Here is a 24,813-nt window from a genome sequence, read left to right as displayed (position 1 = left end):
GTGCTCCACAGGGGATATGGTTAAGATTCAGTACATACTCTGCATAAGTATTCCTGTATAACTATGTGCTCCACAGGGGATATGGTTAAGATTCAGTACATACTCTGCATAAGTATTCCTGTATAACTATGTGCTCCACAGGGGATATGGTTAAGATTCAGTACATACTCTGCATAAGTATTCCTGTATAAGTATGTGCTCCACAGGGGATATGGGTAATATTCAGTACATACTCTGCATAAGTATTCCTGTATAAGTATGTGCTCCACAGGGGATATGGGTAATATTCAGTACATACTCTGCTTAGAGATAGAAGGGCATTAACTCATATTCAAATGTACTTTACACAGAGTTAAGACCCTTCTCTGTCATGACAGATGACATATTAAAGTTTGTAAAAATCAAGTTTGATTGCTTATTTCGCTATTGTTTTGGCATAATCATTGCTAAAATTATTATAAGGCGTTTTTAAAAAAAAGTTGTTTTGTCCTTTTCTACCGACCCAAATTTTTAAAAAATCTATTGTCGGCTTTTGAATAAAAAAATATGTATTCAAAACTGAGAAATATCAACCCAAAGAGGGAGAAGAAAAAAAAAGTTTAAAAAAAAAAAGATTTCTGATCGACCGACCCATGTTTTGGCTCCTAAAGGGCAATACAACAGTCCTAATTAGAAAGTGTGTTTATTCCTCTTTAAAATGGGTCGAAACCACCAACAGATCACAAATCCTACAGTGGAATATATAAGGGAAACGATTATTCTCTGAATGGATTTTGATTGCTCAAAGTATAACATATCATGTAGGTTCTACTATTTATATCATATTGACATGGCTTGAGGGGTACATCAGAAATATTGACCAAGCTAAGATTATAGCGCGGTCAACATTTCTGATGTACCCCGAAAGAAGCCCTGTCAATATAATTATCATTACCTATGCAAGGCACGTTTTTACAAATGATATACAACTTTGGTATCAAACATAATTTTTACTCATGTCTGTTTGCTGGTCCCCCTGATTTCAGGTTATTCAGGCAGGTATGTAATTGTGCCGTAAGTTTTTACGGCTCATACACTTTAACCCCTACACGCTATTGCGCGTATGCATTTTAATAAAAGTGCACTGACAAGAAAGAGTGGAATATGTCAGAAGGTTACCCTCTAATTTAGTACAGGGGTCTATTGGAAAAACCTGGAAGAGGGCATTATGGCAAATGTTGCCTGCTCTGGTTTCATATTCGGAGTAGCGTGCAGAATATGGCTTTTTTTTGTGCGACTAAAATGCCTTGTATATAGGTAATCATATATTATATTTTATCAAGGATATGCTTAAAATCTCTAGTTCAAGAAAATTTAAACACATGCAAAAACTATAATAAGCGAGTTCGTAATTAGGATTTGCGCATGTGCAGATAAAGGTCACTCGTATCGTACTCATGAAAGTTATGTAATTAGTATTCATTTATGTACCGACAGCACATTTATCTGATACACAGGTGGAAGTATTCTTCTCAAGAGGGCAAACAAAAGGTATTCATGAAGCACCTCCATCACTTCGACAGTGATTATTCTAAAATGCACAAGTGGGACGTGTCCATGGTGTAAAAGATCTGTGGATATTTGGGGGTCATGCATTCCAAAGCTATTTACGAACTGGCTAATTCTTGCTACTTAATTATTGTTTTGGGCACACAGGTTACATACATACATGTACAAGAATTGATCAAAAAGGATCCACATAGTATTGCAATCACATAAAGCACTTGGTGTACTGATCATACCCGGAGAATGTCAACATTTATCATCATCATCATAACCTGATTTGACCAGACTTGATATCTTGATGCGCGGCAGATGTGAGTTCCTCATAACGCCCCGCCCTGGCGTTTAGGTAGTAAAGTTTGTCCTTGACGATGTTGATATCAAAAGCCTCCTTTCTGATCTGGACTTTCTTGAGTTTGTAGGTTCCTGAATAAAGTATGAAAATAAAGATAATCTTGAGTACTTATAAGTAGACTGCAATCTAACCCGCTGACTAAGATGACTTTGGTATATCAATACACATGTCCAAAGACCCTAGGTTGACTTTTATAATAATAATTATATTTGCTTATATAGCGCCTAACATTGATCAGAAGTATCTAAGCGCCATGCGCTCTGCGTTTCAAGGAATAAATTCCTACCAGGTCCCCATTTACTACACCTTGGTGGAGTGTGGCAAATGTAGATCAATGTCTTGCCAAAGGAAATTAGTGCCGCAGGGAGACTCGAACCGCGGACCTTGTGATCCACAGTCCTGCGATGTATCCACTCGACCATGACACCTCTACATATCTTGGTCTCAATATTCAATGGATTTAGAAAAACTCTCCAGTGACAGTTTCAAGAGAAATTTCATTAGGAAAATATTCTTAAACATACAATATGTAACTTGCTAAAACACTTTTTTCAATCTCAAATCCTTCTGTCTTTTGATCTTAATTTTTACTTTCTATATGTGCCTGAAAATGCACTTGTTTGCTTTACCCTGGCACCTCACATTGACACACAGCATGTCATCATTCCAGGGGGGTGTTTCACAAAGACTAAGATCGACTTTAAGCTAGACCTAACTATGGCAGGCCATTCATGCCACTGGTTGCTCTCACTATTGGTCTCTCAATTAGGATCTTTAGATAATATTTTTTCCTTCAATAATGAACTGTCAAAAAATGTAACTTTGTAAAATTTGTGACCACGATTTATACGTCCCTCGAGAAACCAGTGCCCGGAATGGTTAGAGGAACTAGTGGCAAGAATAGCCTGCCATAGTTAAGTCCAACTTAAAGTCGATCTTAGTCTTTGTGAAACATCCCCTTGGATAGCTTCAAGGAGCCGCTGATTATCACTTCATTTCAAGGATCATCCCATTTTATTATTTTTTTTTGGGGGGGGGGGGCAACCTATGATGATTTCATAGGAGGGAGTTCGAAGAGAGAGGGAGAAAGGAAGGGGCAATGAGAGGAAGAAAGTGAAGGGGGAAAAAAGAGGGATATGAAAGTGGGAAAATGCAACTGAGAAATGGAAGGATAAAGAGGGGCAAAGAAAGGGAGGAAGAAAGGGGATAGAGAAGGGTTAAAAAAGAGAAGGATAGAAAGACAGGATAAAGGAGGAAAAGATAAAGGAGAAAGAGAGGGATAGAGAAACAAAATAGAAAAAGGAGAAGAGTGAGATAGAGAAAGGAGAAGAAAAAGAAACAGAGGAAGGGAGAATAAAAGATATATAGAGATATCAAGAGGGTTAACATACCTGTAGTATCCACTTTTGTGACCATACGGATGAAGAGAGGAACAGCATAGCCAGGGAGGTTGGCTTTGAGCTTATGGAAGAGGTCTGGAATGTTGAGAGCTCCGTTGGGATCTACTATAGCTGCCATGCCAGCACGACCCTCAGATCCTTAGGGGAAAGAGAGACAAGGTGACCTTACTTATGCTCAGATAACATTTGCTGCAGGCTTTGCTTTGTCAAACATGCAGGTTGGGCCCAGGGTTGCAACTAGGACTTTGGTTAGTGTATACAAATAATACACGGCAGTGAGGGCCTTACTAAGAATTACCCACACAAGGTACCTTTGGATCAGTCTAACACGCCCGAGACGACAACTGACAGAGACGCCAAGTTCAAAGATCGGCAATGCATGACATTTTCATTTTTCGGAGCGCGAGGGTATAACACACGTATAAGGTATAGTGAGAGCATTTCCAGACCCTCGAAATGAGTGATGTCACACCTAATGCGTGACACTTGGTAGCTCTGAACTGAGGGTGTTCGGACTGTTTCAAATGGTACCGAGTGTGGGCAATTTTACTAATGCCTGAACAAAATGATGTGTATTATTTGTTTTATACAATGCCAGCAAGACTCCTTAACTCTAAGAATGAATGCAAATGTACACCATCAGGTCAAAACATCACACTACAGATCAGGTATAAAACATGAAGGATCACAACGTACAAAACAAACTGTCTTGGTCTGGCCAACCTTGTCATACAACTACATGATTTTCTGTAGGAGGATATCTCTTCAAAACATGCTTGGCAATAAAGAGCAACAAAAAGGTCAATATTTTCCTTAGATGCAGTATACTGCAAATATTAAAGGGGGTGAAGCATGACGAGTCTACGTGTCTTTCCTGTGGCCTGACTCCAGGGCCAATCGGGTAAAATACAACTACGGACGACGCAACCGCAGTATTCACGTGCGTACAACATAAGCGAAACCGAAGAGTGAGGAGAACTTTGGTCTGTTTCGCAAACGCTAGCACACGCTGACCATTATAATCAAGTCCATTCGTTTACGTGCATTTGTCCAAAAGAAGTTGTAGATGGTGTTAACCAGTATTTGCCATGCTACACCCCCTTTAAGCTATTCAATGTATTTCAGGACCACTGTCGTGTCTCATGAAACAAAACACATTCTTCCCAATGATAATGAAGAGAGGGTAGCCATCTTACCTGGTACTTCGACGCCATACACCACAGTGTCGTTTAGTCCTATGGTCTTACTAATGATTGTTTCCACCTCTGTAGTTGACACGTTCTCTCCCTTCCATCGGAACGTGTCTCCCGAACGATCACGGAAGTAGAAATATCCAAACTTGTCCATGACCAAAACATCCCCTATCAAAAGAAAAGAGACGGATGCTTTGTAAGGATGAATTAAATATGGTGGAATAATAATAGTCACATTTGAATAGCCCTTAATACTATGTTTCTAAGCGCTTAACATTGTAATCATTAGTCCAGTCATTGGATTCAATTTCTCATCCGAACATGATGGTACACTCCCTGGGGAGTATTCCAACCTGGCGCCATTTTAGAAGAACACACATACCGATCGTAAACACATTCAAGTTCGCATCCTAGCGGGTACCCATTTAACACCTGGGTGGAGGGTGGGAAATGAAGATTAAAGGAAAACTCAACCTTAAGAACAAGTATAGGTATGCTGAAAGATGAGTTTCATTCCTGCCTATTAATGTACAATATTCCTCACAGAAACTTACAACAGATATATAAATAAAGATATTCTTGGCATGATGTAATGCCTTTTAGCATAAGATGAGCGCAGCCAGTTTCTTGATAATGTGACGTACCAGGCAAACTTGACAGGTCCAAGACATTTTAGTTCAATAACAGAACCTATACTTTTCTATGTCAAAAAATCATAGCTGAGAAGGTAAACACATATATTTTGGAAGAAATATATAAACAGGGAAACAAGTGTAACTCATTTATTTAAAAATACTAAAATATAGCAGTGAAAAATTAATTTATGTGAAACCTTGACCCCATAGAAGAGCAACAACTTATTTATGTTATTTGCATTCTGGCAATTATAGTACAAAAGATAATAGCAGGTAAATGAAATACTTCATCATCACACACACGTGGGGAAAGAAGCATCCATAAATTTGAATACATCTACCGGTACTTGATAAACGCCTGCGCATAGTACATCTCAGTTTCAAGAAAATGGCGCTACCCATGTCATGCTGAGAAGTCTTTGGTTTCCCTTGGTTCAACAAGACTTTATAATCTAAATGTATGGTCTCATTGAATTAGAAGAATACTGGGAATTCAAAGTAAAAAGGTGCCTTGACAAAAAAAAATTAGTAGAGAAAATGTTTTTAAAAGAGCTCACATAAACAAAAACAAACAAATAAAAAGAATTCATGTTGTGAGAAGTTTGCAATGCCATTAGATTGAGAAAACAACTCCATCTTGACTTTAATATTCTACATTTAGTACAGTTACTAACCTGACAAGAAGGCAGAATCTCCTTTCTTGAGTACGTCATATACGACCTTCTTGCTGTTGGCTTGTCGGTCTGCGTAGCCATGGAAATCCCTGACTGGATCTCCCTTCCTGATCTTACCCACCAGCTGTCCTGGTTCGCCTAGATTCACAGAAAAACAAAATAATATGAAAAGTTTCAAGATGATGATCGCTGAAAGTTTCAACGCGATCGGACAGGTGATGATAACTATATGAATGGTTCAAATTGAGATCGCTCAATGTAAAGAGTTCGCAAATTGGCCACTAGGTTGAGAAACTGTGTTGTCATAAAAATCACCACTCTTTGTTTGTTTTGTACATACAATATCACTGCTTTCTTATAATTCAGGGCTTACCGTCATTAATAGTGTATAAACCGCCCTCATGTATTAACCGCACCCCTCTTTTTCGCCCTAAAGCCAGGTCCGTGTTAAAAAACCCACGCGGGAAGGCTTTTCATTTAACTGCGAGGTGCAGCTGAATGTGTAAGATCATTAATGTAAATTAAAAAACAGTAGAGGACCTAGGATAGAACCTTGTGGTACGCCGTGTAATAGAAGAAAAATTGGAGGAATTATTATTATAAACTACATATTGAGATCTATCAGAAAGATTACTTTCAAACCAAGATGACAGAAAAATTTGAGTGTTGTTCTAGTTTCAGAGTGGTGAGTCAACACACCGATTACTGAGCTGGGAGACATTGCCAGGCATAGCACCAGGTGGAGGGGCATAAATTGAAACTTGTGTACCATGTATAAGACGCACCTCCGACTTTGAATTTTTTTTGGCGGCAAAAAAGTGTGGTTTATACAACATTAATTATGGTAGCTTTAACAAGGGTCAAGTAGACACAGACCTCCATTTAAATTTTTACTTCTGACCAAAAGATCTGTTAAATATTAACATAGGTCTGTGGTAGAAAGGCACTCTAAGCACAATATGGACACCTATTCAAATTATTTAGTGTCGAGACTTGCCAATAGCGAGTCAACTTTTTTTTCCAGCTTGAACTTGGGATAAACCAAGACTACTGTACCATCTTCATTATATACAGACAATGCATTGAAAAGCATCTCTTTATGCATCAAACCCAAGTAGGATAGAAGATAACGGGGTAGAAGAATTAGAAAAGCGATTTAACAAGCTAAATTCTAGAAGAATTGGCGAAGAACCACATGGCAATTCTGTGCTTCATATGCCTTGTACAAGATAGGTCATATTACAAATTTTCTTGATCAAAAATCTACCGAAACGCTTACCGGTATACATAATAATAATAATTACAGTGCTTATATAGCGCCTAACACTTACTTTGTCAGAAGTCTCTAAGCGCTCTACAATAATGCATGCATTTATTACATGCCGTCTTGATCAATGCAATAGCCTTCTTTATGGCCTTCCGGACTCGCACATTGCAAAACTCCAGAGAATCCAAAACTCTGCTGCCAGGCTTGTAACACGCACACGTTCTTGTGAACACATCACCCCAGTACTTCGTGAATTGCATTGGTTGCCGGTGACGTATCGCATTATGTACAAAATCTTAGTTTTAACTTATAAATGCATTCATGAATTGGCACCAATTTATCTGCAAGAATTAATCGAGGAATACAAACCCTCACACAGTTTACGGTCATCTTCACAATTAAACCTCTATCTACTTCTGTGTCAACTCTTTCTTATGGTAATCGCTCCTTTCGCAAAGCTTCTGCTGAACTTTGGAACAGATTACCTTTAAATGTAAAAAACTGTCATACCGTTAACCTATTCAAAACTAGTCTCAAGACATATTTATTCAAAATTGCAATCGATGATTAATTAACTCTATTCACTTTGATGTGTATTCCATATGTACAGTATTGTAATTTGTATGTTTATTTACATTTTTAGTTTTGTATAAGATGTAATTGTTTATCAGTCTATTTTGTGTGTATAGCGCTAAGAGACTTTGGTGGTAAGCGCTTTAAAAGTAACGTTTTTATTATTATTATTATTAATGTGTCCCGTACGACAAACCCATTTTTTTCAGCAAACAAATGAAAGCTAGATTGATATTAATAATAATATTCTGTGTTTATATAGCGCTCAATACATCGATCTCACGATTTATCATTACCCCGTCATCAGATTCAGGCTTACCCGCACACAATGTGTGCACATTTTCCACTCTCTGGGGAGCATTCCAGCCAGTCACCATTTTACAAGCGCACACTTACTCTTTCAACCACATGAACTTTCGCATCCTACCAGGTACCCATTTAACACCTGGGTGGAGAGTAGCAAGGGCAGGTAAATATCTTGACAAAGGATATTAGTGCCGTGTCGGGATTCGAACCCTCGACCTTCGCATCTCCAGTCAAGCGCCTTAAACGACTCGACCATGACACTCCCACATTCAACCATTGAATACTTCTAGTGATACCAGAGAGGACCATTTGTCAATGGTCATATCGAGAGATTTCAATTTCAAGATGAAACTAATCAATGAATGTCAAATGTTGTATAGGACACATTGTATGGAAGCGCCCAACAAATGTTTTATGTCGTATGGGACACACTTTATGGAGTCGCCCTATAAACCCTTTGGACCATTACTTCCACACCCTTTCTCACCTGGTTTGGCCCTCATACACAGCCCTTTAGAGTTCCTGATGATGGCTCCCGTCTCTGGGTCGATCTTGATCAGGAAGACAGGATAGGCCCAGGGAACGATAATGGAGTTGAAACCCACGGCCCCAGGTTGCCCGGTCATGTTTGCAATGTTACCATTGCCCTCCGTGGCTCCGTAGAACTCACCAATCTGCAGTGATATGAATAAGTTGTGATCCAAATATTTTCCATGTGAATCGCAATTTCTGAGTCAGGTAATCATGCAATTTATAGTCAACTTTATAATCCCTAAAAAAGAAGGTAGAGTATTGGTTACAGAGAATTTTGAAAAGGGGATCTCTACCACCTACCCCACTATCACAATCAACACCATTACAACACCATCACAGTCACCACCACCACTATCACCACCATAACCACCACTATCACAATCATGTCCACCAAAACCATCACCAACACCACTCCCGCCACAGTCCCCCCTCCCCCTCCTATCACCATCTTGACCTACCTTGGCAATGTTAAATCTGTCCTCATGAACTCATTCCAAAGTTCTGAAGTTCCGGCCAGAGTCCATTGCAAATCTGATTTGATGTTTGGTTGCCACCACCACCACCACCACCACCACCCCCACCACCACCGCCACCGCCACCACCACTGCCGCCACCACCATCACCACCACCATCACCATCACCACCACCACCACCACCACCACCACCACCACCACCAACACCACCACCACCATCACCACCACCACCCGACCCTGTTGACCTACCTTTGTAATGTTGAATCTATCCTTGAACTCATTCCAAAGTTCTGGCCTGAGTCCATTGCCCATTGCCAATCTAAGTTGATGTTTGGTCTCCTCAGGTCGGTTGGGCTGGGAGTAAAGGTACCTGCAGATCTCTCCTATATACTGTGTTACCTGAAACACAAGTAAATATAAATTAAAGAAGAGCAACGATACCCCCTCTTCCTTTACCAACATTGGGTGGTATTCCGGTAGCACGTACTAAGTTAGCGCGTACTAAGTTAGTCCACACTTTTATGAAGTGCCTGTTGCCAACTCATTTACCCGGTACAGATTATTTTAATCCTTCAATGAAAAGTGTCCAATAAAATTAATTTTGCGTTGAAATGGGAAGAAAAAGATAATATGAGTATAAACTGGAGGAAGATGAAACCTAGCATTCCATAGAAGTGTGAACTAAAATTCTGTTTTAGTCTGGACTTAGTCCCATCTTAACTTATGAGAATACCACCCATTATCCATTTAAAGGAGATGTAAGTTGGTGGGTGGTACTGTCAGCCCTGTCTTCGTCAATAAGTTGACTATGATCGGACCCAGGTTCGATACTGAGTCACATCTTTTGTATGGTAGAATATCATTAAAGGTCGGACCCAGGCGTAAATAATCATATCTAATTGATACCCACTTGTAAAAACCCAATTACACATTTTGTGTATTTGCTAGAGTGCAGAATAACTGGGACTTCACAATATCTGCTGAGCTATGCTTTAGTACCAAGCCCTTCACTGCGATGTGTAGCACTGAGAAGCATTAGGTAATTGGATATGCTTGTCTTGTTATTGAATTTCGGAAGTTTGATATTCTTTTTAATTAAGTTTTTTGGAAAATAGATTCGTTAATGAATAGGGAAAGCATGTTAGTGTTTCTGATATTAGCATAGTTGATGTTATATTCTTTATTCACTCCATTGTACATGAAATTGCCATGAATCGTATTAAAGTAAATAGTTGGGGGGGGGGGAGCTAGGGGACTGTGGATCATATGTACAAGTTTCAAATCCATATCACAGCACTACAATTCTTGGCAAGACATTAATCCTTTTACTAGATGTAGAAGTGTTGTGGTCTAGTGGATAAGTCACCCGACTGCAGATCACAAGGTACAGGGTTCAAATCCCAGCCCGGCACTAATGTCCTTTGGCAAGACATTAATCTACATTTTCCACTCTCCACCCAGGTGTTAAATGGGTACCCAGTAAGATGCGAAAATTAATGTAGATTGCTCAGCATTGTGAGCGTCTGTAAAACGATGCCTGGCTGGAATGCTCCCCAGGGAGTGGAGAATATGCATAAATTGTGTAATGATATATCTGTAAAGCACTTTAATTATTAAGCGCTATATAAAAAATGAATATTATATTATTATTATTACATTATCCACAATTGACCCAGAATTCATTCAATGTCCCAGCGTCCTATTAGGGCAGCAAAATTAAAGCCAGAATAACTAAATCCATGCACCGATAAAAAGCTAACTTCCTGTATCACTGCATCATGAAATATGTAACCAGGCACTACAGGACCACCAAAAGTTGCATGGTGTGATTTTCATTGAGAGCTCAATAAGGATCAGGATTGTCAAGTGTTTGTTTTTAGCATTTCCTAAAAAGAGTATAGAGTAATTTCAACATTTGGAAGCACCAAACATTTATTTGTCTGATCTGGAGTTTGTTGTAGTAGTATTTATTTCTTCAAGACGCTTGCAACTGGTTTGTGTTAAGTGATATGAGATAATGCCCTTGTGGATCCAAAGGGAAGAAATAATATTTCTCTTGTGTCTCAAACTTACTGTTGCATTATATCTGATGCAGTCCAGCCAGAAATTGGAGGCGGAGAATTTCTTCCTCATGGCCATGGTTGTGCCATTGATGATGAGCTGGCCGACGCCCAGGCATCCTGCAGCTGAGTGGTAGAGCGGGAGGGCGCAATAGATGGTATCATCGCTGGTTATATTGAAGGATTCTGCAATGCTCTTAGCCATGAAGAGTAACCTGCAAAGGTAAACACATAGTAGATCTGGGGAGTGTTTCACAAAGATCCTAAGTTGAACTTATCTCTAAGTTGGACTTAACAATTATGGAAAGCTGTTATCATCTTTGAAAATATTTTGTAAAAGCTATTTTAAAAGGCATAAAATGTTGATTCAAATCATTACTATTTTTTATCATCATGGGTTTTTTCATGTCCTTGATGTGGAATTTATGCAAAGTCTAACATTTTTCTTTTGAATATATTTCATTATAAGGCTACACATGGCTCTCCATAATTTTTAAGTCAAACTTAGAGTTAAGTTCGACTTAGAATCTTTGTGAAACACCCCCAGTACTCTTTGAAAGACTCGTTCAGATATTGCCAGTCAAAACCATGGCAGGTTTTATTATGGTGACGTAAATTGTGATTCTTTGGCCACGTCAACAGGATGAGACCATCACGATACCCAAAGATACTCCTAACTTCTAATATTCATGGTGATAGACCCCGGGGCAGACCAGCCAAGAAATGGCTTGATTGTGTGAAGGCTGATTGTGCTACTAGATGTCTGGGATCCCTCACAGAAGCGACCAGAACGTCACAAGATAGGAAGATCTGGCTTGAGGTCATGAAGCAGAAGCCATCACACATCTCCCAGATGGTGCGGAAGGCTTAGGTCAAGGTAGGTCAAGGTCAAATTGTGATATGCTTCACATTTCTGTGTCTTATAACACAGGGCTCATTGAATATGTGTAGGATCTTTCTTGTACACATTCAATTTCATGTTTTTTGTGTTAAGTGTCTGTTTCTTATGCAGTGGCTGTAACCCAGTTAAACCTGTCCCTGGGTCTATGATCATGTTAAACAAAGGGAAATTTAGACCTGAGAATTAAACTTACTTTGTTAAACACGATTTTGATGGAACGATAAACCCTGCATCAAGTAGAATATGGGCCATTATGGTGAATGATTTACATGTAATAGGTGGGTTCTTTCATGCTGTTTCATTATATAGGGTAACATGTAATCTACATTTTCTAGCAACAAGTAGTATTCATTGCATTCTAACAAAAATAACTTTAATTTCCCTCCCTAAATAACATCTACATAATTTTTAAATTAAGTTTTCAAATGCTTTCATATATACTTTAATAGCCACATTACAAACATTTTTACTTGAGTTTGTACTTCCATAAGGTTTTGAAGTTCCAATGTACATTTCCCACACAAAGGTAGGTTCGCATTAAAGGGGCTGTAGCATGGCAAATACTGGTTAACGCATCTACGACTTCTATTGGACAACTGCACAAAAACGAATGGACTTGATTAACTGGGTCAGCACGCGCTAGCGTTCGCGAAACTGAAGTTCTCCTTACGCTTCACTTTTGCGTATGTTGCACACACATGAATACATACATGTAGGCCTACTGCGGTCGCATCGTCTGTAGTCGTATTATACCCAACTAGCAGGACCCGCGGAAATCCGCGGGATCCTAGAGGGGGCGGGGGGTGTAAATAGATATATAGAGACTGTCTAAATTAAAACCACCAAGAACTTTATTTGCCATTCAGGCCATTAAGAAATATACATGTTAAGCGTCCCCGCCCGCTTCCTTTTTGGGGGCCGCCTCCTATTTTTTTTTTTTTTTAATTTTGTGAAAAGTTTTTTTTTTTTTTTTTTTTTTTGAAAGAAAAAAAAACAGCGTCCCCGCCTGCGTCCTTTTTGGGGGCCGCCTCCTATTTTTTTTTTTTTTTTTTTTTTTTTGAAAGAAAAAAAACATGAAAAGCACTGCTAAAATGTATTTCTGATTTTAAAAAGAAAAAAAAAAATTGTCGGCCGCCATCTTGAAAAATAGCCCGAATGTCAGGAAAAATGTACGGAGCGGCCATTTTGAAAGAAAATAAAAAGAAAAAAAAAGGGCCTCCTCCTTCCCATTTTTCAAAAAAACAGGAAGCTAAACATGTTTTTTTTTTAATTTGGCCTGATATAAAAATTAAAAAAACGATCCAACTGTACCGTTAGTTATTCTTTAAGCCACTGGAACTGCGTAGAGTTCCGTAGTGTGGCGTACCGACTACGCAGAAATTAGGCTGCGTATTAATGGGGAAATAGTCCCTGCGTAGGTTATGCGTAGGCTGGCGAAAAAAATTAAACAGGTTGAATTGTTTTCGTTCATCTTGCGTACCCCTTTCCGTCCCTCAGCATATAGTAACGTAGGCCAGCGTAGTTATTACGCAACACTACGCAATTCTACGTATTGACCCCACGCCAATTAGTGACCTGCAAGTGTCACAAATAAAGTATTAAAAATATGCTCATCTGACCCTATACGCCTAAAACCCCCGAGCTTTCGGGGGTTTATGGCCCCTTGAAACCCGTGGACCCCACGCCTATATTATATATACACTCAACTCGCTGCGATCTGATCTCTCCCCCCCCCCCCCAACTTTGAAAAACGTAACCCCCGAGCTTTTGGGGGTTTATGGCCCCTTGAAACCCGTGGACCCCACGCCTATATTAAATATACACTCAACTCAGGACCCGCGGAAATCCGAGGGATTCTAGAGGGGGGCGCAGGCAAAAAATTAAGTTTTTCATTTCGGGGGCTCCATTTCAAATTTTTGGGAAATTTTCGGGGACTACTTTTTCCAACTTTCTGGGGCTCTTTTTTCTGGGGCTACTTTTTCATTAATTCATAAAAGGATAGGCCTACACTTTGTTGAGATTTGTTTAGTAGGCTCAGGACAGGTTTCAGGCTTCCTATACTTCATAATTAATTGCCTATTTAAAAAAAAACATTTTTCTAGTTCAATAACTAAATTTTCATGCATTGATTTGATGCAAGAACTGTAACATAATAGACCCTAGATTGTGATTATTTCTGACCATGAATTTCGATAATCATTTTTCAAAGTAAAATTTTCACAAGAAAATCAGACAGTCGTTTAAAAACGTAAACATTAGTAATACTTTTACTAATTCTAAGATCAGGTTTCGTAAATCTATTCACGAAACTATATTGAAATCGCGGCAATAATGATGCAAACCAACAGATAACAATTTCAAAGTGTCAAATCTCTTCGACTCGAGCTCAGCTCAGCTGAACTCACACACACACACACAGCGTAACTCCAGAAAGCTCGAACACCGGCGCCGCAGGCCTCGGACGCCTGCGGTGCGCGGAGCCGGTGTTGGAGCTTGCTGGAGTTAACTGCAGCTCACACACACTGCACTGACTGAAGGCAGCTTGCGACTGAATTGTCAGTCCAATGGTTTTCTTGTGAAAACTTTCCTTTAGAAAATGATAATCAAAATTTAGTGGCATGGCCGTAATAATCACAAAATAAGCTTTCATTTCATACCTCCATTCATGAAAACTATATAAAAATCGCGGCAATAATGATGGAAATAGGTCCCTAAGTTTGGACGTGGACGGGAAGCTTCGTGTGTATCTCTGTGGCTTGTGCAGCTACTATACAAAGGATATCCTATAGAAAGATGCTTTACTCTGGTAAGCCCGACCCTGTGCGTCGTGCATTTAATACGCAACTTAATGTGAGTGGATAGTCATCGGTCGTGTGTCTACGGATGTAATTTTGAATATCCATGAGGTATCTCTGTCGTCACGCATATCCTGCATTATGCATATCGCGTCTGTTTTCGCCCTGGACGTCGACACGGAGGAGGACCTCGGGCGGAGTATAGCCAATTCCACAGAGTAGACTCTCCCGCGGACGATGGCACAGGGCACGGGTACCCCGAGGGGAGGGTTCAGGAGGAGATAGCTGCACCAACTTCGGTCGGCGATCTCATTAAAAAACAATAGAATACAAAGGCTGGCGGAGACGTCGCGCCCCCCGCGGAGCCTTAGCGTATTATTATTATAGATTGGCCCGGAGTCAGGCTACGGGAAAGACACACAAGTCTTGTCATCCTACAGCCCCTTTAATATTCTTTGTCACTATTGCTTCAAAGCAACGACCTCTGCAATGCCTCAAGGGTCAAGATTATGGACTTGATATCAATAGTCAATAGTAGAGAGATTAACTATCTACCCGACCTAAATATATGGTGTTTACCAGCACTCTGTGTAAATAATATAATCTGTATGTAAACAGATGGTACAACCACATTTGTAGCCCATAGCCATCGTACCATGGTACACATATAATCAATATTATCATTTGTATAGCACCAGAGCTGCCAACCTTGTGCGACCAAAAAAAGGAACCATGATGGCAAAAAAAAGGAATTCATTAAATTGAAACTTACAACCGCGCGCGACACACTTCCAATGCAGAAATGTCCATTCCTCATGCTGTTTTTTTTTCCATACAAGCAGGTATTTTTTTTGGTATTATCAGCATTTCATTCTTTTTGAGTATATTTTTCTGTTCAAGTATGTTTTCAAGTATGTTTTTTAACTATGTTTTCTATTGAATTTGTGATCAAATCAACATTTTAGGGCAGTTGTTTGATGTGCAGTATGTTAAAAAAAAAAAAAAAAAAAAAATGTATTTTAAAAAACATAATACCGTGATTTGGAGGAAAAACGGAGCAATTCCGAAATGGTCTGCAGCTCTGTAGCCCTCTCTATGCGATATAAGGTGCTGATCTCAAACTGATCTCCAGTGAAAAGGCAGGGAATTGTATCTGTAAGAGCTATCCAGTCTACAGATTTATGGAAGGTATCACTTACCTCGAGTGTGTTATCACAGCTGCTTTAGGCAGTCCTGTTGTACCAGAAGTGTAGACATAAAAGACAGTATCTGCCATAGAAAAGAAGAAGAGTAGATTATTATCAACCCAATGCCTACGGGATCAGTATAATCCATGTATCAAGCCTATGGTTATTAGAAAATTCAGTAGCCATACGGTTAAAAACAAACAACAATACTAATAATACTAATAATATTATGTCTTGTTTACCCAGGGTAATCTCATGAGTATTCACACTGTTCCTCCTGAGGTGGAAGGTCATGTAACCATATCATAAACCCGGCTAAAGCTGAGCTACATGCACCATGAATGATAAAGTAGTCAAGTGTTCCTACTGGGTGCCCATGTACTTCACTTGGGTAGAGTGTGGGAATGTCGGGTAATGCCTTAGTACAGAGGTACGACTCAAACTGCAAACCATGTCAATTAACTTGTATATGCCACAAATTTATTTTCTCCCTGTACCACAATGCATTTATCATAGGATAGATAAAAAGGCTTGAAGATTATCTAACTGTTCCCAGTGCAAGATAACATAATCATAAACAAACTCAAACATTTTTGTAAAACTATTTGATTTATGCAATTCCTTGTCAAAAACAGACATGACAGCCCGTGTGCTACAGACATGACACTTATGTTCCCTGTTTTCAACCCCTATAGCTTTGCTTTCACATGTTTGATGGGCTATGATTCCTAAGCAAAACTCTTATCAGAAATCTTCATTCCCTCGGTCACAATTTAGTATTAAAAAAACCCAAATCTGAATCCATGTGGTATGAAATACTGAAAGATACGAGATATTGATCAAAATAGTAAGAAAATGGCGAGGCCCACGCCATGCTGAGAACAATATACATTACACTAAGAAAATCTTGCTTCGTAAGCTTTGGTGGGAAATCTTGTAGATTAATATTTTTTATTTTTTATTGTTGTATCTAAGTCGAGGGCTGCGGGCACGTCAAGCTACTTTGCTTATGCTGTAGCCCTCCTGCATCTAATGTATGTTAATTATGCATTCAATATATTTGTTTTATTTTGTACATTTTCTGTATATATAAATCTGAAATATTGTATCAAACCATATATGTTCATGAAAATGTATGATCAACAACAAAAAGATGCAGAAACCAATAAATCAAATCAAATCAAATCAAATGGGCAGGAATGCAATGGATCTCTCAGAATAACTAGTTAACCAATCAGTTTAATCCTGGGTCAAGGTTTCTTTTTACTGGTCTATTTGTTTGAAGTGATATATTATCTGGCCCAAACATATTTACAGAGCAATGTTTGCAGCGCTTTGCAACCGTAAGGAAAAGGTGCTTTATAAACCTTTTGGATTGCAGTGGATGAATAAAATAATAATAATAATAGTGAGTTTGTCTAGCGTTCATGTACAGTAAGTCAGATTTGACCCTCCTGGCACTCACGATTATTAACCTGGCACGGCTGCCATACGCCGGTCTAGCATTTCAAGGAATAAATTCGTACCAGGTACCCATTTACTTCACCTGGGTGGAGTGTGGCAAATGTAGATCAATGTCTTGCCAAAGGACATTAGTGCCGCGGCGGGACTCGAACCGCGGACCTTGTGATCGACAGTCCAACGACCACAACACCTCTACATAATAATTAGATTAAGAATAAGATTTTGCTCACCTTTGAGACTTCGGCCACCAATGATTGGCGGTGGAAGACTAGAGGTTGCCTTGATTAACGAGTCCACGTTGTGGCTGCTGAAGGCGATTGGCTCAGCAAGAGGACCGGTGCTGTAGCATTCAACATTCCTGAGTGATGGGTGAACTTCTCTTACCACTGAATTAAAAGCAATAATAATAATAATAAATTACCACTACTAATACTACTACTACTTCTACTACTATTACTACTAATACTACTACTACTAGTAGTAAATATAATAACAATAATAATACAAATTCCCTTACTAATGCTAATACTACTACTACTACTATTACTCCTACTACTACTACCACTACCACTATCAATAATAATAGATATAAAAATAAAAATAAAAATTATGATTATAATAATAATTATAAAAACAATACCAACAACATTGATAATAACATGAACGATAACAATAATAATAATAGAATGATAACAAAAATAGGACATTAATTATAAAGATATTTTTAAAAAAAAGGGAAATTTAAATGAGGATATTTATTAGGAAAATACTTGGACAGAAAGACAAAAGAGTATAAAGTTGCACTTGATAACACTTACATGTACATATATAGTGCTTTTTTGTAAAGTAAATTTTTAAAGAAAGAATAATACAAACTTGATCCTGTTTTGCAAAATATTAGTAAATGCAATGTACCCAGGTACAGAAAGCAGAGATAAGTGTTCATGGATGACTTTCCCACATTCAATGCAAGATTGATAAATAATTTAACCATTAAATTTGATTTCAACCCATGTCAAAATCCTAAACAGTACCTTTGAACGAGTTCATAGGGTAAACCAATGATTTCTAAAGTTCACTTCTCAAATCTATTAACTGTTGGTTTAATCTTGATCTACATGTACATGTACATTTGTTTATGAACTTATGTAATCCATAAGTAGTCGGGTATATAGGTTAATTCCCTATGTAAATAATACTTTGATAAGCTCACTCTTGCAAATCTTTATTGATTTTACAAAACATACTTCAAAATATGTACCTTGTAGGCTGGTCATTTCACCATGAGACCATGCATCATTCTTTCCAACCACGCCTACCATGCAAAAAAGTTCCTATCACAAAGTAATATAAAGCCACAACTAAAATATAGATCTTTTAGATCATACACTAATTGTGCCTCATTTTTGTCTCTTAATTTTGAAATCCAACTATGTTGAGCCCTTTTGATTTGAGTGTACATGTGTTCACATACATGAATGTGCATGATAAATAAATGTCTACGGGCCATGGAATTGGATAGACGCATTTCTAGAGCAAGGAAAATTCCATCACAGGATTCTCCCCCTTTTAAAATTGAAGCAATTAAACGCTTTCCTTTATGGCATAAAATCTAGGTAAGACTTTGAATGGATTTTAAGGACAGTTACTGTTTTGTGATGTAAATTCAATCAGCATTTGCACACTTAGTTGGAAGTGTGACGATCAAAGAACCTACAGGGCTGTAAGCTAGCTAAACCCCTGGTGTAGACCTTACATAAACATGACTATTCCCCGCCCCCCCCCCCCCACTCAGTGTTATTTAGGGTACGCATATGCTTGTTCCCTCTTTTTGAAAGCACCCCCTATCTGAGGACTGCCAACATTTCCATACCCCCCCCCCTTTCGCGGGCTTTTCTTGCCTTGGAGACCCCCCTAAATCATGAAAAATGCTCAATGTACCCCCCTAAATTCGGAATAATTTCTTAGGAGTCCAAAGAGATAAGAGAAAAAAAGAAAAAACACCCCCATTTTAAAGAAATCTCTGGGTGAAAAGTTAATACATCCCTTCGTTTACAATTCTCGGGCCGGACTTTGTCGCACGAAAAGTACCCCTTTACCGGACATTTTGGTAACACGTATGGGGTCCGTCCGTTCTCGGAGTGGGGGGGGGGGGCCGGGGACTATTCACAATTTCAGGAACCAGGATGCTCCAGGAACCCATCATAAAAAGTTAAATAAAACCAATTACGGTTTAAAGGATTGAATGCCTGAACCACAAACTTTACCGTCAGAAAGTTCTGAAGCAAAAACGACAGCCTTTGAATTTGCGACGTTGATACAGTGCGTCAGTCCATCCCTCCTGAGATTATGATTGATGAAAGCAGACACCACGCCAATCTTCGACAGTCCCAGCCACAGGCCTACAAACTCGGGCCGGTTGTCCATGAGTAGGGCAACTGTATCGCCTTTCTGGTAGCCCCTCTCAAAGAAAAGGTTGGCCACTGCATTGCTGTACATTTCAAGGTCACGCAGTGTCCATTTCTGGTCGTCCAATACGAGGGCAAGCTGTCAAAAAAATAAAAAAATATGGTGGTAGATTGCTTTGAGTAAGAAACGTCCGGGTAGACTTTGGTACGAAAATATTTTCCTTCTAAATCTAAATACCTTTTATTACACAAGGGGAAGTCCACCCTGATATTAAGTTGGGTTTTTTTATAGAGGAATAAAATGAGAGGAACTGGTTAGTGAAAGTTTGAGCAAATTCGGACTAAAGATAAGAAAGTTATGAATTTTTAAAGGTGCAATCAATCAATCGAACACAAATTGGCAACTCTGTGATGTATCTTGCAAGCTCCCCTCCCATTTGCCCAGTAAAAATCAACAAAATTGAAGAGAAAAAAAAAATCAAAATTGTATGTTTGAAATTATTGTAGGTTTGAAATTATATTTCAATAAAATGTTTAATCATAGAATGTACATTCATCCTAAATGCAATTATTGCAAATATGTTTTTATATACTCTACAACCCCTGTATGAAACAAATCTATTCCATCATCAATAACTTAGAAAATGAAAGTTTCTGAAATGTTCCAAACAGAAAAAAAGGAGAGGAGCTCGCAAGGTTAGTCACAGGGTTGCCGATTTGTGTTTCAAAATATTCATAAATTTCTTATGTATCATCAAATTTTGGTCAAACTTTCATTATTTGTTCCTCTTATTTTTCTGCTTCTATCAAAACCAATTTACTATCAGGAGTTCCTCTTCAAATGTCTCACTCTTTTCTTGGGGGGGGGGGGGGTACAACATTTAAAATGTGACAAATATGAGAACGATATGTATTTATAGAATTAGCATTAAGTAATGAAATCATTCTTTTGAAATGCTATAAATATGATTATCTTACCAACCAATCTGAATTGTTAAAAATGGATGTGTTTTACCATCTAAATTTCCTTGTTTCTATGCTAAAATGGGGGGGGGGGGGGTTTAATTGCATTAAAATGTAACCATTTTCAAGGTTGTACAATAGTTACTCTATTGGTCTACTTACAGCTAGTGTACCCTGGCTTCGCACAGGCTATACAGAGAAACTTACATTAAGTAATAAAAGCACTTGCACCACTTTTATTATCATAAATGCAGAAGTTCTGGAACAGTCGTGCATTACATCTTCTAAACATAGACAACGTTGTGGGAATTCTTTACCTTGTCTGGATAACGTTCAGCACTGTATCTGAAGACATCATGGGTCATGTGATTGTTACGCAGTTTACTGCGGAGGTATATATTTAGTTTGATTAAGGTGATCAAGCCCCTAGAAAGAGAGAGCAACAACAACAATAATTACAACCAACAAAAAATCAACTGCAGCCTCTGTGGCTCATAAATATTGATATATAATTATATACAAAGATAGACTCTAATTTCTATTTTTTGAAATATAAAAAAAAAAAAAACAATTGCATGCACATTGCATTGAGGAATTAAATAAAAAATTTAACTAAATTAAGGCTTGTCTAGAAAAGGTGCGGTAATTAAACCGCTTTATTTAAAAAAGCAGGGGAATTTACGTACTCAATTCAGTTCAGTTAATTTTATTTTTGCACGGCACTAACTTCAGCCAAAGGCTGTTCTTCTGAAGGCAAGCCTTCGATTAAGCGTGCGCAGGGCGCAAATTTGCATTCATAAAACCACCAATTGCGCCCATAATCATCTAAAACTAGACGGCAAGGCGCAAGTGTTTGCCGTGAAAATGCGCCCATAAAATATTAGGACAGAAAAAATACACAAATAACGAAACAATTACTGCGCACGAGTTCTCTACTAGATTTGTATTTAGTGCGTGCATTTCTTGAGGTGCAAGTGTTGGCCGTGAAAATGCGCCCATTGCTACTATAGGCTAGCGAACGTATGTACGATCATGCGATCGCTAGAGATGGTGCCTGTGGCGCACGCACATACGTACAAATGTAGGCCTATCGAACGATCAAGAAAACAAATCGTCAAATGGAGAAATAAACAAGCTTTCAAATAGTCAGAGATCTGTCGAGGTTTGTTTGTAGGTCTAGTTTATTATTTCATTTCAAATAGAATTTAGAATTTTCTTATTGGCAAGTTAAGAACACCTTGCCAACTTTGCCAGCAGCGGGCCTAATGTTGTTTTGGCAAAAACCTAGCCGGCCAGCTTTCCACCGCGAACCTTTCGAGTCCCGGTAACAGACCATTCGTGTTCTGCCGAGAGTGTGGCAGAAGGTTTGTGTGTGAGGTGCGATTTCGATTTGGGATATACTGGCCAAGTCCTTCGGACTTTCGATGTTCATGAAATTGTTAAGATTAAAAATTTATTGAATTGATCGTATTCGCATTATGAAATTAACTATTAATAGTCTACGCCGAAGGCAAAACGATTATGAAGGAAAAACTGTGCGCCATCTACACGTTCGTAATGGCGTTATCACAGTTTTTCCTTCATAATCGTTTTGCCTTCGGCGTAGACTAAAAGGGATGAGATTGATTTAGATGACTCCGTGCGCAGCGAGAGTTTAACACGGCTCAACATGGATGTCGATTTTGACCCATAATTTCCTTAAAAGGGACCATTAAACGGATTATTTCAGTCAAGTTGGTAAGTGGAACCGATGTAGTATAACCTCCTAATTTTAAATAATCAATGCATGAGGTAAAATGACATTTTGGGGGATTTTGGGGGCAAAACGCTACAACCTGAAATGGCCGTGGCGTTATCAAGGGAATGTGTATAGACGGTTTCCGTCTCTAAAGAGAGAGCCGACCCTACCCCAATAAGAGGCTAACGAACGAAAGAGACAGAAAATTCGGTCTAGATCTATGGCCGCCTAGGTCTAGTATTACAATATCATTGTTTTTCCGAAAAATACTCCAAAAATAACAAGAAAATTGACACAAAATAGGTAATAAACATAACTTTTAACTCATGTTCTTTATTTGGACATTTAATGAATATTTACTTCATTTTGGGTATGTTTTAGTAGAGTCTAGAGTAAAGTACCCGGTTTTCGGCCACTTAAGACAAAATCCTATTTATTGGACTCTTTACTTCCTATTTATTATCATTTCTTGTTCAAATCATGAAGCAAATATTATTATTATTTAAACAAAAAAAGAATCCCCCAAAAAAATCACGAATTGCCATGACAATATTCATTTCAATTTTCACTGTTTTGGAGCCGGTTATCGGCCGAGCGTTTCAGTTTACGGCCGCATGTACAAAGTCAATAGGAAGCGCTCGCGCGCGCCGTGCGTTTCTGCGCTGATGTATAGCACAAGCGGGCGGAGCAGGTATCCCACGCCGGAGCTCCGGGGTGCTCGCCTGGCCGAATACAGGCACAGCGGTGATCGGAAGTTGGAATCTGAATTAGACAGACATATCGTGTGTGCGTCGCGGTGTGCGGCTGCATTGATTTAATACATGCGATGAGATACTTTTGAGCTTGCGACCAGCGCAAAATCGGGCTCTATATCTGAAAAATACTTGAAATAAAGCTCATTTTATGGTACCCATATTTCTTACATACACGCGTAAGAAACTCGATTTTTCAGATTTGGGTAGCGGGACCGCCGATTACATCGCTAAAATGCGATATTTTAGGATATATTTTTCATTGCAAATGTGGTTCTTCAGTGACACTGGCATGGTATGGTATGTGTGGGATATGTGTTATGCTATTATGCGATGTATTTTAAAGTGATTTTACCATGTATCCAACCAATTGGCCGAAAACCGGAGCTGACCGATTACCGGGTACTTTACTCTAGACTAGATTTCTAGGTTATCTCCACGCCGTAGTTACGGGTCATATTTTGGGTCCTTACTGAACAAGCGCCAAATAAATCAAGAGACTAGGGTCTATTTAGGTCTTCGATTGATAGAGTCTGTAAAATCCCAATAAGGTAATAACACACACACGTGACATAGATCTAGGTCCACTCACTTAAAATCTCTAGGGAAGGTGACGATGGCAATATACACAAATTCCCATCCGCCGGTCAAGAGGTAGACAACAAAAATTATCGCCAGTACGAGCCACCAGTCCAGGGAGGCGAAGCCTCGTAGAGCCGCTGCCAACCCTCCGAAAAGGGCAAGTTTTACGATCATTTTGGCACTGGGGAGATATTCTATTACCGCCCTCAAAACGTGGGCCGCCTTAAACAGCATCCGCCCTCTTGGAAGAAGGACAAGAAATAATTAAAATGAAAATCCTGTTGCCGTTACAACAAAAAATGTACTCTGGACCGGACCCCGAACAGGAGATGTCCATCCGGCATCCGCTTATGACGTACGTACACACACGAGTCACGATATGTGTCGAAAAATCATATAGATAGTATGAATACGGAGAGTGTCGACTCACGAAATAAGGCACGCAACGATATTGTAGTAACCTTACGAGATTCGAGAAGTCGAGGGCATCAAGACGTTTCCATTTTAATACAACTGTGGTTATACCACTCCATTAGCGTATCGGGGGGGGGGGGGGGGGGGGGGGGGGGGGGGGGGGGGGGGGGGGGGGGGGGGGGGGTGGGGGGGGGGGGGGGGGGGGGGGATAGTAGGCGCGTACACAGGGGGGGGGGGGGTGTTTGTGGTTAACCCCCCCTTTTGTATTTTTATGTGTGTAAACCGCCCCATAACCCCCCTAACCCCCCCCCCCCTTTGGATTTTGTTTTTAATTTTTTTTTATTAATTATTTTAAAAAAACAAATAAATAAATAAATTATTCCCATGGTTGACCTAAAAAGGTGACCTTACCCTCCCCCCAACGGAGCAAAACGTCAAATTTTCAAATTTCGAGACCAAAATTTTTTTTTTTTTAAATGTCCTCTTACCCCCCCCCCCCCCCCCCCCCCCCCCCCCCCCCCACCCCGCTTATCCAGCCCAGCGGCTGGCTGAGTCGTTGCGAAATTTTCGGCCCGATTTATAAATGTTAACCCCCCC

General features: G+C 39.3%; 1 protein-coding gene across 1 annotated transcript; it reads right to left on the bottom strand.

The window, feature by feature from the left end:
* Window positions 1-1,562: 1,562 nt before the first annotated feature.
* Window positions 1,563-24,175, bottom strand: LOC592937 (long-chain fatty acid transport protein 4). Its single transcript, XM_030997346.1, has 12 exons — window positions 23,813-24,175; window positions 21,048-21,156; window positions 19,627-19,906; window positions 17,590-17,745; window positions 15,908-15,977; window positions 11,026-11,227; window positions 9,202-9,351; window positions 8,433-8,619; window positions 5,800-5,937; window positions 4,494-4,658; window positions 3,289-3,435; window positions 1,563-1,968 (listed from the first exon to the last, which is right to left on the bottom strand). The coding sequence occupies exons 1-12, from the start codon at window positions 24,034-24,036 to the stop codon at window positions 1,811-1,813; spliced, it is 1,986 nt and encodes a 661-aa protein (XP_030853206.1). The 5' UTR covers window positions 24,037-24,175; the 3' UTR covers window positions 1,563-1,810.
* Window positions 24,176-24,813: the final 638 nt, after the last annotated feature.

The sequence above is a fragment of the Strongylocentrotus purpuratus genome, unplaced genomic scaffold (genome assembly GCF_000002235.5).
Source record: "Strongylocentrotus purpuratus isolate Spur 01 unplaced genomic scaffold, Spur_5.0 spur5_scaffold_4, whole genome shotgun sequence".
NCBI lineage: Eukaryota > Metazoa > Echinodermata > Echinoidea > Camarodonta > Strongylocentrotidae > Strongylocentrotus > Strongylocentrotus purpuratus.
The sequence above is the reverse complement of the archived record's forward strand: the minus strand, read 5'-3'. Positions and strand labels throughout refer to the sequence as shown.